Source organism: Electrophorus electricus, chromosome 22 (genome assembly GCF_013358815.1).
Source record: "Electrophorus electricus isolate fEleEle1 chromosome 22, fEleEle1.pri, whole genome shotgun sequence".
Classification (NCBI taxonomy): Eukaryota; Metazoa; Chordata; class Actinopteri; order Gymnotiformes; family Gymnotidae; genus Electrophorus; species Electrophorus electricus.
The window spans coordinates 11,938,219-11,957,338 of record NC_049556.1 but is presented as its reverse complement, the minus strand read 5'-3'; the positions used below and the strand labels follow the sequence as shown (position 1 = coordinate 11,957,338).

The 19,120-nt window shown below is 48.4% G+C and overlaps 1 protein-coding gene across 2 annotated transcripts; it reads right to left on the bottom strand.

Annotated features, from left to right (window-relative positions):
• Positions 1-13,870: 13,870 nt before the first annotated feature.
• On the bottom strand, positions 13,871-18,905 carry tent5ab (terminal nucleotidyltransferase 5Ab). Of its 2 annotated transcripts, none has more exons than XM_027031211.2 (3): positions 18,815-18,905; positions 17,057-17,533; positions 13,871-15,978 (listed from the first exon to the last, which is right to left on the bottom strand). In XM_027031211.2, exons 2-3 carry the CDS (start codon positions 17,474-17,476, stop codon positions 15,196-15,198), a joined length of 1,203 nt encoding a protein of 400 aa, XP_026887012.2. In that variant the 5' UTR covers positions 17,477-17,533; positions 18,815-18,905; the 3' UTR covers positions 13,871-15,195. The 2 variants fall into 2 exon arrangements, with proteins under 2 accessions (XP_026887012.2, XP_035377568.1); XM_035521675.1 differs by lacking the exon at positions 18,815-18,905 and having other exon boundaries at positions 13,871-15,053; positions 15,259-15,978; positions 17,057-18,801.
• Between the last annotated feature and the right edge of the window lie 215 nt (positions 18,906-19,120).

Below are 19,120 nucleotides of genomic sequence, written 5' to 3'. Positions count from 1 at the left end.
CTGCTGCCTCCCTCCACTCTTCCTCTGTGGTGTTCATCACGGTCTTCATCGCTGTCTGCACGGTCACCTCTGGCAATGGGAAGGCCACTCTTTATCGATTTTCTCTCTCTCTTACACACACTCACACACACACACTTCTTTCCTTTCCTCTTCCGATCTATTTTCACATCGTCACAATTGGTTCTCCAGAACGCGTCTCAGGGTTGTGCTACCCAAGCTTGCGGACACTGGCGCTGTTCCAGGACACACGATACGGTCGGTCACGGCATCCAGGAGACGGCGAGTAGCTTGAGAAGGTGCAGACACGTGGTGTGGGACGTGGAGAATGCAGGTGGAGGGCTGGTGACCACTGCCGGAGACGCGCTGACATTATCCGGCATTTGTCCCAACCTTCTCCATCAGCCTGTGTGGATTTTGTCTCTTGTCCCATCTGGTGTTTAGAAAAACATCTGAAAAAGCAAGACTCCCCATCCACTCACAGCTGGGATCAGTACTGCCCTGTAGTGACACTGAAAGAGTGAGAAAGACAGGTAGACAAAGCGAAAGAGAGAGAGAGAGCGAGAGAGAGAGAGAGAGAGAGAGAGAGAGAGAGAGAGAGAGAGAGAGAGAGAGAGAGAGAGAGAAGCTTTTCTTTTATGGCTATTCTCTAGCAAATAGCAGGTGTTTGTGTCTTGTGTAGGAAGAGAAGTCATTGTGTCCTGCTCGGGGTTTGTAAGGACGTGCTCTCTGCTGGAGTTCACTCAGCCGGGGGCGCAAGGACTTCTTTACTCTGGCTTTATTCTGGGACTGACCTGTGAAATGCGATGGGATTTATAACCAGTCCGCATCCACAGACCACCGTGAAATCACACTCCGTCTAGTCCTCTCTGTGGAATCCACGTCCTGTCCGTTAATCCAGATCAGGATTCCAGTCGACGTTCATACAATAGCTCTTTGAATCTTTTTAGCTTGTCTTGGGCAACACAAACCAATGTTACCTTGGAAAAGCGATTTCCACCCAATGACAGTCGGATCCCTTTGGATCTCATGCTGATGCCCCATACTGGAGAGGTGCACAATACCTCTCAGGGACCAGCAGCACAGTCCAGCCAGCACAGACCCTTTAACCTTGGCTGGGGTGCTTTTCCATGCTCTGTCCACACCCTCACAATCCCTGCTTGACTGCAGCAGGTCCAGAAGCACCTTGTGAGGGTCTTCGCACTTTAGCACAACCAGAGCCAAGTCGCCTGTCGAGCGGTGTAAGACAAAAATGCCCTCTGAGCTCCCATCTACCTGGCTCAAGTGTGTTCAGGCTGGAATGGAACCAAAAGGTGGTCTGCCTGGAGGTCTTTGTCAAGCAGGTCTGCATTAGAAGTTCAACTCTTTCTTATTAGGCATAAACATGTTTGGTGCGTGGGTGTGTGTAGGGGAGGGGGTGTTGCAGTTGTGTTGAGACAGCTGCTCAGTGGTGCAATAAAGGACTTTTATCAGCAAACGTCATTATGGTGCCCCCCACAGAACCCAGTGCAGGTGCGTCAACAAATGTGTTTACTGCGGCGGCCATGTTCCCGAGGAGGTGCGGACGCATGGCCTCTGGGCCAAGTTCAGAGGGTGAGCGTGTGATGCTAGTGTTTGACGCTCTCTAGATAAACCTGAGTGGCATGGGCAGGAAAGAGAACTCACATATATATTAGTGCTAAAAACTGAGGCTAAAAAACTGAGGCTGACATTTGACCCAATAAAGCAGCCGTTCCAATGACATGTCCAACGTTTTGAAAGGCGTAGTAGGTAGAGGTTATGTTAGGGTCCAACAAGGAGGAGCACTGGTGCTTCTTCTACTTAAACAAGGTGAAGAAGCGTTAGGAAGGCAACTTCAAAGGGACTGCAAGTTTTATTTCTGTCCAGACACCTCAGTAGTGAAGAAAAGTGAGCAGGGCTTGATTACATTTACCAAAAAAGGAGTGGAGCGATGTTTGCAAAACAAGCCCAAGATAGTTCAGTAGAAGTTCAGTTTAACCTGCTCCATAGGACACGCGACTCTCCTGAGAGGAAAACAAAACTCCTGAGAGGCTTGTCACACCCAGCTGGTACCTGGCCAGGCCTCACAGAGCATATCCACCAATCACAGCACACATTCACTTCCCCAGTTCCAATTGCTCACTTATTGATTAATCACCTGTTCCTCATTGACTTCACCCTGATGGTTCCTAGCCTCCTGTCAGAGACTGTTCCAAGCCTACGCATCAATGACTATCTTCCCATCTTTGTGTGCATTTCAGTGAATAAAGGCCGAACTCGTATTTTCACACACATGTTCTGGTCACATTCCTGTATTGACACATGTTGGAAGGAGGTACAGAGGTATTGTGAGCAAAGCCTCTGTCATAACTAGAATATCACTTCATAACTGGAATATCACTTCCTTCTGTCATAACTGGAATATCACTTCCTTCAATCATAAATGGAATATCACTTCATAACTGGAATATCACTTCCTTCAGCTGACACTGTTTATCCTCATTGCACTCTTAAGTGACCTAAGAGATTAACTACAGATTTCTCTCATCCAGGGTTGTTACTTAATCTTTCTTGAACATCTATGTAAACACATTGTTTGACCCAAGCAAAAATCATTCTGAAGGACGAGACCAGAGACCCAATCACACAAGACCTGGCAAACACCAGAGACCCAATCACACAAGACCTGTCAAATACCAGAGACCCAAATCACACAAGACCTGGCAAATACCAGAGACCCAGCCACACAAGAGCTGGCAAATATCAGAGACCCAAATCACACAAGACCTGGCAAATACCAAAGATCCAGCCACACAAGATGCCGCAGGGAGAGACCTTGGCTACAGTGTGTGCCAGTGAATGAGAGAATAGTCCTCGGTGAACATGATGTCTCACACACTACATCACCGACCTTGGCTGTTTAAACTTGTTCAAACATCTTGTTCAAAAGACATGGCACTGTACAACGTCTTGTGTTAGTAGTTAAATGACTATGTGTATTTACCAATACGGCTCATTTTTCAATGAGTCATTTCAGTTTGAGCAACTCAAGCAAGATTCGGTCTGCTGACTTATAAACAGAGTATACTTCACTCATCAGCATGATACGGTGCCTGGCCCACACTGTCCTTATTATTATGTCGTTGTGCAGCAGACAAACAAACAGTAAACAAACAAACCTTCTTGGACCTGGCTTCGATGTGATGTCAGCGAGGTGCTTCCTGTAGGGTTGGTCCCAGAGCTGGTTGGAATGTTGTGACGCGCACTCCTCCATGGCAGACTCAGGCCTCACATCTGCTTGTCATGTTCCCACATCTCTGCATCCTGGAGCACAGAGAGGGGAGTGACCAGGCCCTCACCACACCACACTGCTCACCTCCTCTCTGTCCTCTCACGCCCTCGCATTCCGTTCAGCCTCAACACTGCAACTCATACTCTATAAACCTTACAGTGTTACTCATATATAGCTCAGTCAGTGACTTACCTGGTACACACACTGGTATTCTTTTACAAGTGTATCACACTGTTACTTCAATGTTCACAATGTTCACACTGACAGTGTAACTCTCACAATAAACCTCACACTGCGACATCCATGTTACTGTAACCCTCTCTCACTGTTACTTACACTGCACTGCTCACACACTGTTACGCTCTTGTGACAAAGGCTGAAAGCAGCGACGCACGTCTAGCAGGTGGGAAATGTGGTCCCAATAACATCACGCTCTCTCCTTCAGGGGCTGACAGGCTCTATCACCACACCTCCCAGCATAACTGTTGCGAATCATTACTCTCACACAGTAACCTTCTCGCACTGTAACCCCCTCACACTGTTACACCATAACCTCCAGTGATGCGATGACAGTACTGCGTTGGGTTATAGTGGCATGATGACAGTACTGTGTTGTGTTAGTTATAGTGACGCGATGACAGTACTGTGTTGTGTTAGTTATAGTGACGCGATGACAGTACTGCGTTGTGTTAGTTATAGTGACGCGATGACAGTACTGTGTTGTGTTAGTTATAGTGACGCGATGACAGTACTGTGTTGTGTTAGTTATAGTGACGCGATGACAGTACTGTGTTGTGTTAGTTATAGTGACGCGATGACAGTACTGTGTTGGGTTAGTTATAGTGACGTGATGACAGTACTGTGTTGGGTTAGTTATAGTGACGTGATGATAGTACTGTGTTGGGGGACTCTGGGAAGATTGAGCTCCACACGGTCTGCTAGGTCTGTACACATTAAAAGTATGTCTGTACAGAAGTCTGCACATATTGTTAGAAGTATAGGTCTGTAAACAATTAAAAAGGATTTTCCAACATGTGAGAATGTGTGTTTGATATGAGGCTCTAGATGTCAGATTCTCTCTCTCTCTCTCTCTATGTTGTGAATAAGTGCTGAATTTGCTTTATGTGACAAACGTTTCGTCTTTGGCTGGCAGGCCTCACCTCCTTTCTCAACAGGATGCACCATTCAAACGTCTTTCCGCACGTGATTTACGACGCTGAGGATCCAGAGAACGAAGGCGCACATTTTCCCGCTGGGCCCGCCCCTAAAAGTGCTAGAGGACGGGTCTGCTGGGACCCTGTTTATGATGTCATTATCGCAGGCGAGCGAGGTCATCAACACCGGCGCATGCTCCACACCGCTGGTTGACGTGGCAACACAGGCCAAGGCCATTGAAACAGCTGTCAACAAGGTTTAAAGTGGCTGTGAAATCTTCTGAAGCAGTGTTTTCGTCCCGGAGAGCGAGCCGTTATATTCCACGCTGGGAGCTGCCTGTTTCTTTCACTTTAGGTTATAGGAATTGGGTTTGGTTTATGAATCCTCCCTCAGTGATGTTATTCATATCATTTTTTATTCTCCCAGTAGATTTAAGGCTTGGGACATCTGCAGCCGGGTCTCAGAGTGCTGCTGTAATACCCGCCTTTTTGTCTGATCGCACCATCACGCTGTTGACTTGCAAAGAGGCGCTTTGCTCATGTAGGGTTGGTCTTGTGCTCGTTTCCTGTGTGCGGCTGTCTTCTTCCTCTGGTTCCTGTTGTCCTCAGAAGGGCGCAGCTCGTACAGGAAGGACAGTCTGCCACTTAGGAAAAGAAAGTTCCTGAATGAGATACTTGTAATAGCAAAACATGAGCCATAGTGTAACAGCAAACAGCAAAAAATCTCCTATATGCATGCACACACACACACACACACACACACACACACACACGTATTGAACTTCAGATGTGAAATTTATCCTTGAGCTGAAATCATTTCTGCAACAAATTTCTTATTCTTATTAATGTTCTAATGTGTATAGACTGGGAAAAGGAGAGAGAGAGAGAGAGAGAGAGAGAGAGAGAGAGAGGGAGAGAGAGAGAGGGAGAGGGAGGGAGAGAGAGAGAGAGAGAGAGGGAGAAGGAGAGAGAGAGGGGGGGAGAGAGGAAGAGAGAGAGAGGGAGAGAGGAAGAGAGAGAGGGAGAGGGAGGGAGAGAGAGAGGGAGAGAGAGAGAGAGAGAGTCATTAATGTATGTGAGCAAGACTAATATTTAATTATTTATTTGTGTGGGCGTTTTTTTTGTTACTCTTATTGTGCTTTAAGTTATTCGTTTTAGCTCAACTTTATTGCACAAGACGGTCATTCTGAATTGACACAGAGCAAAAGAGAGAGAGACAGAGAGAGACAGAAAGACAGAGAAAGACAGAGACTTTTATTCTTACAGCCAGTAAGAGTGGTGCATTGTGTCCCTACACACTGCAGAGTCTCAGTGATGCCTGTTGCAAAGGTGTTATATATAGTTATCAGATGAGGGGAGGCAGGGCCTCTGTCCTGAACACAGCTTGGGTGATGTCCTGATGCTGCGTACTGTCCTGAACACAGCTTGGGTGATGTCCTGATGCTGCGTACTGTCCTGAACACAGCTTGGGTGATGTCCTGATGCTGCGTACTGTCCTGAACACAGCTTGGGTGATGTCCTGATGCTGCGTACTGTCCTGAACACAGCTTGGGTGATGTCCTGATGCTGCGTACTGTCCTGAACAGCTCGAGTTCCTTTAAGACAAACGTACAACAAACTATTTTGCTGCATTACAAATGCTGGACAAAAAACTGCACATTATCCGTGGCTGTGGTTACAGCCCGCGCTGTTAAGCCTGGATGTCCACGCTGGGGTGAGATCTCGCTCTCCTTCTCCCTCCTGTGGCTCCAGAGCTGCTGTAACGTGAGCTGCTTGTGAGGATTGCAGGAATTAGGGCATTGAACTACATGGGCAGTTTGGACTTTAAACAGTACAGCGTAGACGTTTTCAGTCAGAACCAGACAGAACAGGATCAGGCCTGTTAACTTCACGTGTTGTTCTTGCATGCAAATGAGATGGGGGGATAGAGAGAAAGAGAGAAAGAGGTAGAGAGAGAGAGAGAGAGAGAGAAAGACAGAAAATGAGAGTCATGGATTCCTATTTACAAACACACACACACACACACGCACGCGCACACACACACACACACACTCACACACTCTCACACACACACACACACACACACTCACACACATACACACACACACACATACACACACATACATACACACTCACACTCACACGCACGCACACACACACACACACACGCACACACTCACACACACACACGCACACACACACACACACACACACTCACACACACACTCACACTCACACACACTCACACACACACATACATACACACTCACACTCACACGCACGCACACACACACACATACACACACACGCACACACTCACACACTCACACACACACACACGCACACACACACACACACGCACACACTGCTCATACTGTTGTTCGAGCCCATTCTCCTGTGCCCGTCCAGCTCACTGTCAGAGACACATCCAACATGTCTGAGTGACTTAGACAGACACAGAGACAGACCAAGAGAAACAGGCACACAACCACTAAAACAAACAGAGGCAGACAGAGAGACACACACAAACAGAGAGAGAGAGAGAGAGAGAGAGAGAGTGTGAACAATAAATAGACAGACAGAGACAAGGGGGGTTAGTCCCTGGGTTGTCATTTAGCTTCCTTTAGCTACAGTTCTCTCTCTCCCTCTCTCTCTCTCCCTCTCTCCCTCTCTCTCTCCCTCTCTCTCTCTCTCTCCCTCTTTCACTCATTCACTCATTCACTTTGTTCTCCTACTCCCGTATCAGACATTATGGTGTTATGATATACTCACTGATTAAACCACCTCTACATTCATCAGGACGTAATCACCTCTAATTTCACAAATCCTTCTCTTGACCTTCTCTATAACATGGTGTCGTATTAATTTCAACATCAAAGTCCAGAAGGGCGTGACCGGGAGTCCAAGACCAGTTATAACCCAGCCTGAGATCACACACACACACACATTATAAATACAAATACATGGAGTATGTGGGAGTTTTTATCACACACATGCATGCAAAATGCACACATGTGCACTCACACATACACACACACACACACACACACACACACACACACACACACACAGAAACATCATATATACAAATACATGGCAGTATGTGCGAGTTTTTATCAGACACATGCATGCAAAATGCACACACACATCAGGGTTCTGTTTCCCCTTTCTTACTCAAGTTGCTTTATCAGTCTGCCAAAACGTTTACAGTTTACAGTGACCATGAGAAATCTCTGCAGTTTTATATAAACAATAATCCTGTTTGCTTGGATGTCTGGTGCAGAGTTTTTAAATAATACAGTTACACAGAGATTATTAGTCAAGCCAAGGTGAAAGAGGTCAACGTATCCCAGAGCAGCTGTGAAAAAGCCTTCCTACTACACACACACATACTTTCACATGCACTCTCTCTCTCTCTCACACACATACACACACACACACACACACACACACAGTCTCTTTTACTGCCCTGAAGCAGTCTGGACAGCAGCAGAGGTTTGTCAAGCCAGAGATTGCAGATTGCACAGTCACTGATAGAGCAGGACAGACACACACACACACACACACACACACACACACACATACATACATACACTCACACTCTCACTCACATACACATGCACAACCATGCACACACAGACTCACAGGGACAGATAGTCACACACTCGCACAGACAGACAGTCTCACACACACACACACACACACACACACACACACACACATGGCTGGACTGCTCCCATCTGGCTTTGCATGAGCACAGTCCATCCAGCACAGTGACCTTTGAAAGGTTCAGAGGTCAGAGTTCATTGTCTAACACTGTTTTTCAAAGAGCAGTCAAGCATGCAAGTCATGAGAGGAAAAAACAAATGTTTCGCAACATTCACCTCTAAGTGTTCACGTCTAGCAGTGTTCACTTCTAACAGTGTTCACCTCTAAGTGTTCACGTCTAGCAGTGTTCACTTCTAAGTGTTCACCTCTAAGTGTTCACGTCTAGCAGTGTTCACTTCTAACAGTGTTCACCTCTAAGTGTTCACGTCTAAATGTGTTCACTTCTAACAGTGTTCACCTCTAAGTGTTCACGTCTAGCAGTGTTCACTTCTAAGTGTTCATGTTTAAGTGTTCACGTCTAGCAGTGTTCACTTCTAACAGTGTTCATGTTTAAGTGTTCACATCTAGCAGTGTTCACTTCTAACAGTGTTCACCTCTAAGTGTTCACGTCTAGCAGTGTTCACTTCTAACAGTGTTCACCTCTAAGTGTTCACGTCTAGCAGTGTTCACTTCTAACAGTGTTCACCTCTAAGTGTTCACGTCTAAATGTGTTCACTTCTAACAGTGTTCACCTCTAAGTGTTCACGTCTAGCAGTGTTCACTTCTAACAGTGTTCACCTCTAAGTGTTCACGTCTAAATGTGTTCACTTCTAACAGTGTTCACCTCTAAGTGTTCACGTCTAGCAGTGTTCACTTCTAACAGTGTTCACCTCTAAGTGTTCACGTCTAAATGTGTTCACTTCTAAGTGTTCATGTTTAAGTGTTCACGTCTAGCAGTGTTCACTTCTAACAGTGTTCATGTTTAAGTGTTCACGTCTAGCAGTGTTCACTTCTAACAGTGTTCATGTTTAAGTGTTCAAGTCTAGCAGTGTTCACTTCTAACAGTGTTCATGTTTAAGTGTTCACTTCTAACAGTGTTCATGTTTAAGTGATCACGTCTAAATGTGTTCACTTCTAACAGTGTTCATGTTTAAGTGTTCACTTCTAACAGTGTTCATGTTTAAGTGATCACGTCTAAATGTGTTCACTTCTAACAGTGTTCATGTTTAAGTGTTCACTTCTAACAGTGTTCATGTTTAAGTGTTCACGTCTAGCAGTGTTCACTTCTAAATGTTCATGTTTAAGTGTTCACTTCTAGCAGTGTTCACATCCACCAGCCATACCTACATCAATCGTGTAATTCTGGAGAGTTCATGGACTTTAAATGGACTCTAATACATCGCTGCCTAAAACAGAAGCAATAAACACTGTATGTATTACTAAACACCGTAAGTTTAAGAATGGCCGTACAGGCCGCAGTGAAATTTCTCATTCAGTTAATGTAGACCTGACGAGTCTACTCTGGAGTGTCAGCACAAAGAGATTCAGACCTGATGAGTCTACACTCGAGTGTCAGCACAGAGGGGACATGACTCTTATGAGGACTGTGTGTGAGGGGACTTGACTCCTATCAGGACTGTGTGTGAGGGGACATGACTCCCATCAGGACTGTGAGTGAGGGGACATGACTCTTATGAGGACTGTGTGTGAGTGAGGGGACATGACTCTTATGAGGACTGTGTGTGAGTGAGGGGACTTGACTCCTATGAGGACTGTGTTGTGAGGGGACATGACTCCTATGAGGACTGTGTGTGAGGGGACATGACTCCTATCAGGACTGTGAGTGAGGGGACATGACTCTTATCAGGACTGTGTGTGAGTGAGGGAACATGACTCTTATGCGGACTGTGTGTGTGTGAGGGGACATGACTCTTATGAGGACTGTGTGTGAGGGGACATGACTCCTATGAGGACTGTGTGTGAGGGGACATGACTCCTATCAGGACTGTGTGAGGGGACATGACTCCTATGAGGACTGTGTGTGAGTGAGGGGACATGACTCCTATGAGGACTGTGTGTGAGGGGACTTGACTCCTATGAGGACTGTGTGTGAGGGGACATGACTCCTATGAGGACTGTGTGTGAGGGGACATGACTCCTATGAGAACTGTGTGTGAGGGGACTTGACTCCTATGAGGACTGTGTGTGAGGGGACTTGACTCCTATGAGGACTGTGTGTGAGGGGACATGACTCTTATGAGGACTGTGTGTGACGGGACATGACTCTTATGAGGACTGTGTGTGAGGGGACATGACTCCTTTGAGGACTGTGTGTGAGGGGACATGACTCCTATCAGGACTGTGTGTGAGGGGACATGACTCCTATGAGGACTGTGTGTGAGGGGACATGACTCCTATGTGGACTGTGTGTGAGGGGACTTGACTCCTATGAGGACTGTGTGTGAGGGGACTTGACTCCTATGAGGACTGTGTGTGAGTGAGGGGACATGACTCCTATCAGGACTCACTCTGATTGACTGAGGCCTGCTTATCCCCAGCTGATGATGTCAAACATAATTAGTACACACAGACGTACACACCCATCCAGACAGTGAGACACACCCACACCCACATATACACACCCACACACATCTTTATATCATTATAAATAAGTTGGGATGAAAACGTATTTGGGTCTTGAACTGAGCAGAGCGCCAGCATGGTACCATGGGAACAGCTGAGTGAGTCAGAGGTTTGTAGCCCTGCGATGGGAACTGGGATTTGCTCTTAAGTGACTGTGTTCAACTTCATAATTCACTGCTTCAGCTATTGTTTCCCAGACCAGATATTTCTACCAAGACTGCAGAAAGTCAATCCCATATTAAATTTAGGCATGATGAAATGCAGCTCACAATGTCTCATGAGCAGGATGTAACTCTGCTTTAGGGACGATACGGGACTGTTTCTCCGAATGTTTACACAACCTGGCAGATGAAGTTTGGCTTTATTGATTTAGTGAATCATGTGTTTAAATTATTTGCATGTGCACTTTTCAATGGCTGTACTGATAAATTACTTGTATGAGGTATTTTGGATTTTGCACAAGCAAGTTCTTTGTTAGATAAGAGCCTGAAACAGCACTAATCTTTAGCTGCAGTCATAACTGTGATATCCAGTTTTAGGCACCAGGTGCAATATTACATTCCTGCCAGTAGGTGGGAGTATAGCACAGACAGACAGAGACAAATCAGGAAATACGGGGTGACCATACTGATAACAGAGCAGTCTTCTCCATGCAGGGAATTTGAGTCCATCTTCTCTTTCCCAAGACCTCAGAAGTAAATGGACAGGTCATCAGGTCAAGGGTCATGACTCCAATCTCCAGTCCATCCTGAAACCAGTGCAGCAGCCATAGGACAGGCAGCATCTTGGGGGCGGGGCTTTTGTGTCCTCCAGGTAAAGGTGTTATAGTGAGACAAAACCCTTTAAGTTCCAGGTACAGCTACCCCCTCCCCACACTCCAGGCTGCTGATTAACCAGCGCTTAAAAACTTCATTAGACTGGAGCAGGCAGGCTAATACTCAGCACAAAGCTCAAAACAGCACCCTCACTACACATTTAGCATGAGACTAAAGTTACCGCCTTAATTTACAGCATTTAGCTGACACTTTTATCCAAAGCAGCTTACAATTATGACTGAGTACAGCTTGAGCAAATGAAGGTTAAGGGTCTTGCTCAGGGACCCAACAATAGCAACTTGGCAGTGGTGGGGCTTGAACCACTGCCTCCTTCAGGCCTTGTCTGTGCTGGACTGCGCCAACATGCCCTCACACCCGGTTTCCCTGTGGACGTGTAGTGGCTAAACATCGCTACACAGTGGTTTCCATTAGGTACAACAGGGCTAGCTCATACCGCCTCGTGCTCTGTGACGAGGGTAGTGCTTGACGCTAAGACTAGGCTAGGTCAGGTTAGCACACACTGTGGTGAGGACAGACTGACTTTAAGGCAGACGAGCCCCAGACTGGACTAACGCACGTCATCTAGCCCCAGACTGGACTAGCGCACGTCATCTAGCCCCAGACTGGACTAACGCACGTCATCTAGCCCCAGACTGGACTAACGCACGTCATCTAGCCCCAGACTGGACTAACGCACGTCATCTAGCCCCAGACTGGACTAACGCACGTCATCCAGCCCGACTGGACTAACGCACGTCATCCAGCCTGACTGGACTAACGCACGTCATCTAGCCCCAGACTGGACTAACGCACGTCATCTAGCCCCAGAATGGACTAACGCACGTCATCTAGCCCCAGACTGGACTAACGCACGTCATCTAGCCCGACTGGACTAACGCACGTCATCTAGCCCCAGACTGGACTAACGGACGTCATCTAGCCCCAGACTGGACTAACGGACGTCATCTAGACCCAGACTGGACTAACGGACGTCATCTAGCCCCAGACTGGACTAACACACGTCATCTAGCCCCAGACTGGACTAACGCACGTCATCTAGCCCGACTGGACTAACGCACGTCATCTAGCCTCAGACTGGACTAACGCACGTCATCTAGCCCCAGAATGGACTAACGCACGTCATCTAGCCCCAGACTGGACTAACGCACGTCATCTAGCCTCAGACTGGACTAACGCACGTCATCTAGCCCCAGACTGGACTAACGCACGTCATCTAGCCCCAGACTGGACTAACGCACGTCATATAGCCCGACTGGACTAACGCACGTCATCTAGCCTGACTGGACTAACGCACGTCATCTAGCCCCAGACTGGACTAACGCATGTCATCTAGCCCCAGATTGGACTAAGACACTTGATCTAGCCCGACTGGACTAACGCACGTCCTCTAGCCCCAGACTGGACTAACGCACGTCATCTAGCCTCAGACTGGACTAACACACGTCATCTAGCCTGACTGAACTAAGGCATGTCATCTAGCCCCAGACTGGACTAACACACGCCATCTAGCCCAACTGGACTAAGGCACGTCATCTAGCCTCAGACTGGACTAACGCACATCATCTAGTCCCAATCTGGACTAATGCTACACCCTAATGGGAGGTTTATTCTAATTATCTACTCACAAGAGCCACTGTAGTGGTTTAGTAGCACTAAAGAAACCAGTGTGTCCCAGTATGACGTGTATTACACATATGTAGCAGGGCTGTGTACAAGAAAACAAGCTTCCTGCCCATCATCTCATGGCTTAACTAAGTAGCTTCAAACAAGGACAGGACTGGGAGAGGTGAGGACATGTCTGTTGGCCGAGAGAGAGAGAGAAAGAGACTCAAGAGTGCAGAATGGACATTTGGCAGATGTTCCAATGCGTTACCATGACAAAGGCTAAAATAAATCCACTGCCTCTATGTAATACTGTTACCACGGACACCTGAGAAGAAGACCTTAGGTGTTGCTTAGGTTACTTTTATACACACACACATTCCATTTTTACATCAACCAGCTTCACACAGCCCCTGGTCCTGGCCTTAGCACCGGCACCACAGGTGCCTTATGGTCCACCAGTGTTGTGCATGGCAGTCTGAAGACGTCTGGACGTTCTGGTGCTCTCATTCAGCGCCCTGGATGTACACGCATCATTTACAAGTGAAGCAGCCACCCTCTGGCTAGTATGACCACACGGACAGGTCAGCCTAAGAAAAGACACATGGGATGTGTGGCACACGCGGGATAAGAGGCTTGCGCGGGACGCGAGACACACCCAAGATGAGCAGCTCACGCGGGATGAGCGGCTCACATGGGACCACTAGCTCACGTCCCCAAGGCCAGACTCACGTTCAGTGACGACTCCAGAGACAAGCGATCGTTTTCTCACTTTAATGACAGTCATGTTCAAATTACACCATTCTGTACAAGATGGAGGGTCTCAGGAGCACAGATATGAAGCCCAGACAGCATCTACAACCACACACATACACCCACCCACACACACACTCCATTTAGAGAGGACCCTGGACATACACAAGCCAAACACACACACACCGACAAAAATACAGTCTGCAAACGTGTATAAACATATTATACTTTTCTGTGCATTAAGAAAATTACCAAAAGCTAAACAAACATCCTTTTCCGAACCACTCGGATGATGACGTAAAGACACAACGAATGCTCAGGAACACCTGTACCTTTCACAGCATATGAAAACACAGTCATGGAGATGACCTGATCACTGGAGCAACGTGTACACAAATAAAGAATCAGTACAAAAATGAGACAAATGGTTACAGGTGGCGTATGTACAATCCACAATTGTTTCCCACACTTTCACTCTCAAATTAGCCAATAGCAGAGCCGCTTGTGATGATTTCTGCTGATGTGGGGCGCTGTGAGCTCTTCCTGATCTTGCTCAGACTGATGAGCTGCGTTAGGGAGACTTCGCACCCCTGTGGTGCAGGGCTGGCGCCCTGCTGGTCGCTCTGCTCTGGAGACCTTGCTGAAGTGGGCTTCCTGTGCGCATACACACCCGTCTTGCTGCTCCCACACAACTCTTATGGCACTGGAGTGAGAGTCGGAATCAGAGCTTAGCCTGTACAGCCTCGTTACCACACACACGTGCGCATAAATTTGGTGGGTTGCTCTCCAAGTCTGCGGTATTTGCACTGTTGCAGGCACTGGGGTGGTTGATTGTCAAACATTTCTGACACACAGTACAGCGTCTCGTCAACTAGCTGCTGAGAAAAATCTTTGGTTGGTAAACCAGTTCTGGTCTGACTTTGAGTCTCTGAATCACTGCGTGTCTTCACGTTGTCGTCCATCATGTCTACCTTTCAGAAGAGCAACGTTTACACGTCTGGATCTCATTCTATTCCTCACATTCATCCCTCTCTCATATGGAATGAGGTCAGAGTCTGTTCACAGCTTTCAGGCTGTAGCTAGTGGAAGCCATGCTGGTGAGTCACCTCTTCCTCCTCCTCCTCCTCCTCCTCCTCGTTTCGTCGTTCATCTGCACTCGGTGAGCTCGTGTCTTCTCCTCTGTATTTTCTACACGGGAAAGAAAAAAAAAAAAAAGAAAAAGAAATTCCGGCAACTCTAAAAATCCGGAAACAAAAAGGCACGTCAGTCACTCACGACCCGCCGCAACGTCATTGGTTGGGCTCAGGGCGGCGTGGGCGGGGCTTCGGGCTCAGTTGCACGGCAGCCAGCGGGAGGCGGCGTGGGCGGAGCCGTGGCCGTAGAAGGGCTGTACCTGTGCTACGTAGTAGTTGCTGAAGTCGCCGTCGGCGACGTAGGGCGCGGGCTGGTAGTAGCAGGTGACGGCAGCAGCGTCCAGGACTGCGTTCTGCTCGGCCAGCACGCGCACGGCCAGCGCGGTGATGAGTCCCAGCGCCTGGCGCCGCTCACGCCCCATCAGGCACACGGTGCTCTCGCTCACCACGCGGTGCAGCGTGCTCAGGTAATCATACTTGCGCTCCTCCAGGCCCACCAGGTGGCTGGCCAGGTACGACTCCAGCTTCCGCCGCTGCTCCAACACGTCCGGGAAGTCGATGAAGAAGCGCGAGCACATGTAGCGCTGCAGCACCTTCATCTCGGACGGGGAGGCCGCGCGGAAGCCGCGCACCAGCAGGTGGCAGTACTTCAGGAGCCCGCCACCGCGGATCTCCTCAGGCCGCCGCGTGCGGATCAGGCGGCGCTGCAGGTGCTCCAGGGCCTCGGCGAAGTCGCCGTACACGCTCTCGGCCTCCACCGACGGGTGGAAGGCGGCCGTCATGGCGTTCTCCGAGCACGCGTAGAAGAGCAGCAGGGAGTCCAGGCGGATCTGGAAGGAGTCGACACTGAACTGGAACTGGCGACGCAGGGAGCCCACGAACTTCAGCTCCACGTTCTTCCCGCTGTTGTTGGACAGAGAGATGAGACTCCAGCGATCTGTGTCACTGCAAACCTTCACCATCTTCTGTACATATGCTTCCTAGCGGAGAGAGAGAGAGAGAGAGACACGTAGATTAATTTTAGTAATCTTTATTATTATTATTATTATTGAATGTTTTACTTGTACATGTTTCCTCAATTTACCCTCATCATTACAACTAAGGTCACATCATTTTATCCAAACCATATTTCTGATGCTTTGGCTATACTGGAGTACAAGTACTCTAATGCTATTCAAAAAATAAATAAATAAATGTAAAAACACACACACACACACACACACACACACACACACACACACACACACACATTCATTTATATATATGAGAGAGACAGAAGAAAGGGAGGCAGGGATAGACAGAGATAGAGGAATAAAAACAAGAGAGAAAGGGAGGGAGGGAGAGAGAACTATTTGTGTTTGTTCACTTTATCCCTTTTTTAACTTTGCTATAGTTACTTTTGCAGGCAGAATCTACTCCAATGTAATACACTGGCAAACCTTTTCACAGCTATGTCTACTAGCGTCCGATCTGTGATCAGTTTTTCACAGCTATGTCCACTAACGTCCGATCTGTGGTCAGTTTTTCACAGCCAAGTCCACCAACGTCCGATCTGTGGTCAGTTTTTCACAGCTATGTCCACTAACGTCCGATCTGTGATCTAGACAGGTGGCTGGCACGCATCTAACTTAAAGAAAGGTCATTAATTCCATACACGCATTTTCTGACGGCATTACTAATGAATGGGAATGTTCACGGGAGCACGGGAACAGAAAGCACGCTCTCCAGATAGCTGTCTGCGCGCGGGCACTTTGCATCTTTGCCGATAGCCACGCGAGGCGCCCCCAAACCGCAACTCCATCTGCCTTCATTTGCTCACATGAAAACTGTCCTCTGTGGTCAATGAGGAGCACGAGGTGAAAGCGGATCGCAGGTGAACCGGTTTAGAGAGACGCGGTCTGCACCCGGGGGAACCCTTCATAAGCGGCGCGTGCCCTGCTATGCACACTGAAGTACCAGCTGTGAAAATACCGTTTAGCTGACGCGTGGACGCACAGGCGGATAAAAGCAGCGGTTAGGCTGCGTCAGTGCAACTTTGCACCTAAGCGGCGAAACTACCTTTAAAGTAAGCGGCGTTATCTTCTCCTTGTTCACGCCTTCAGGCAGGAAGTCCAGAAGTGAGTGGAGAACGATGTCTTTCACCATCTGGAACTCCAGTTCGCCTCGCAGGTCCGCGCAAAATATCAGGTCGAGGTCCTTGTACCCCAAACCGCTGTCCTCGTGCACAACGTGGCTCGCGGCGGAGCCGTTTAAACGGACCTCGCGGACGTGGATTTTCCGTTCTTCCATGCGACACCGTACCACTTTCACAATGTCCCGGGGCTTCATTTCCAAGGTGGGAAAGTTCCATTTCCCGTGTATCGGTATGGACGCCGTCATTATGCTGTCCAGGCGCTGAACCTGCTCCCAGTTCAACACGCTGGTGGCGGTCCCGTCCGTGCTGGTCCCGCCGTTGCCGTGATACAGAACGTCTCCCATGCTGATTAGAGGTGGATGCCTACAGCCCCATCTGAGCGTGACATGGTTACATTTTGTCTGCAGCAGATGCCAAACAAATGAAACAATCTATTGGAAGTTTGACAAATGCATCGACACGCGAGGCTGGAACGCCGCGGGCTCTGTGCGCAAAAGCTCGCGTCTGCGCGTTCAGCGCGCGTGCAAAAACAACAACAACAAAAAAAGTTGCAAGTCGGCTGAGCGGTGAGGGTCTCGCGGCTCTCCTGGGCCGTGAGGATCAGAGTGCCACGGGCGACTGCACGGAGCCGTTTTCAGCTCCGTCAGTGGGACACGCCTCCGCTAATAACGAGCGGCTCGCGTTTCCTCTTGGACTCTCGACTTAGGCTGTTCCGTGTAAAAAAAAAATAAAAAAAAAAAACCCCACAAAACTACAGCGGGGAATAAAAGTTAACGTGGATAACGCGGCGTCATCTGCTCGTGCGCTTGGGTCAAGCGCAACAAAACGCGACTCCGAACGTAACACGCGCGCGAACCACTGACGCGAGTAATCGGTCGCCGGTGGTCGCGAGTTTTAAAACGGTCCACGCACGCGCAGCCGCCGCGCGAGCTGACAGATCCGCGCTTCGGCCTTTATCGGACCTCGCGAGGACGGCGGAGTGTGAGTGACAGCCGAGCGAGCCAATGGCGCGCGTCGAGCGCAGCCACCGCCCGCTGCTGTGAGTCCTGGACACACTACGCCACAGACAAGAACTTTTACTTGCTTGTCGTTTTATGTTTCTTTGTTTTGCTTTGCAAAAACGTCGCCTTCCCTGTATGCCCGTTTCAGAACCCGCTCTCTGTCGGACTGTATGGAAACAAACTCATTTTAGTTTTGAACAACCTAAAATTAAATCATGAACAACAAAGCGAGTTGAACCGCACAGCGGAAAAGTTGTCGGTCCGATCGGTGAAGCACGGCGATGTCTCATGGGGGCCCCCTCGAGGAGACATGCAGTCCTGCGACAGGAAACGGCGGCGAGATGGCGGACGCGGCGCGTGCGTGCGTGTGTGTGAGAAAGAGAAACGGGCTCTGTATACAAGAAACGCACAGCTTCAGCAATCCCTTTTAGTTCCTTGACATTTCGTGCAAAATCTGTTGTGAAAGTAAAGCATCTTAAAGCAGCTAACTATGTTAGCTAAGAGACAATTGTTAAGGTCAGGAAAGCCGGCAAAATTTATCAGCCATGTTATCAAATAAAAGCAATTTCCTCTTCATGCAAAATTAAACTGAAACTCCGCATGCACTGAAATGCAATTGAACCCAAAAGGAATCTGAGGTCTAATCAACGTTGTTTGTACAGCACGCATTATAATACACACCGTCACAACGGAGTTTTACTTCATTCTGTGTCCTGAGGCAAAGGCAAACGGAAGAGAGAGAAAGAAACGCTGTCCGACTCTCCGGGATTCTGGCCAGGTTGGCTCCAAGCCCGTGGTCCGTGTGGGAGAAGGTCAGGTCTGGAAACGTAGGCTTGGGAATAATTCCAGAAAGTTAGGGTCATCCCTAACCCCCCCACCCCCACCCCTCCCCCCAACAGCACTTGTGGTTGAGGGGCAAAATTCAACATGTTGCACTGGGCAGTGTCATGGCCTTAGAGAGAGAGTGACTAACTCTGACCAAGAACC

Coding starts and splice junctions, on each gene's coding strand:
- tent5ab (XM_027031211.2), bottom strand. CDS start 17,476: ATGGGAGACGTTCTGTATCACGGCAACGGCGGGACCAGCACGGACGGG. Junction 15,979..17,056: donor TAACGCCGCTTACTTTAAAG/GTAGTTTCGCCG, acceptor TCTCTCCGCTAG/GAAGCATATGTACAGAAGAT.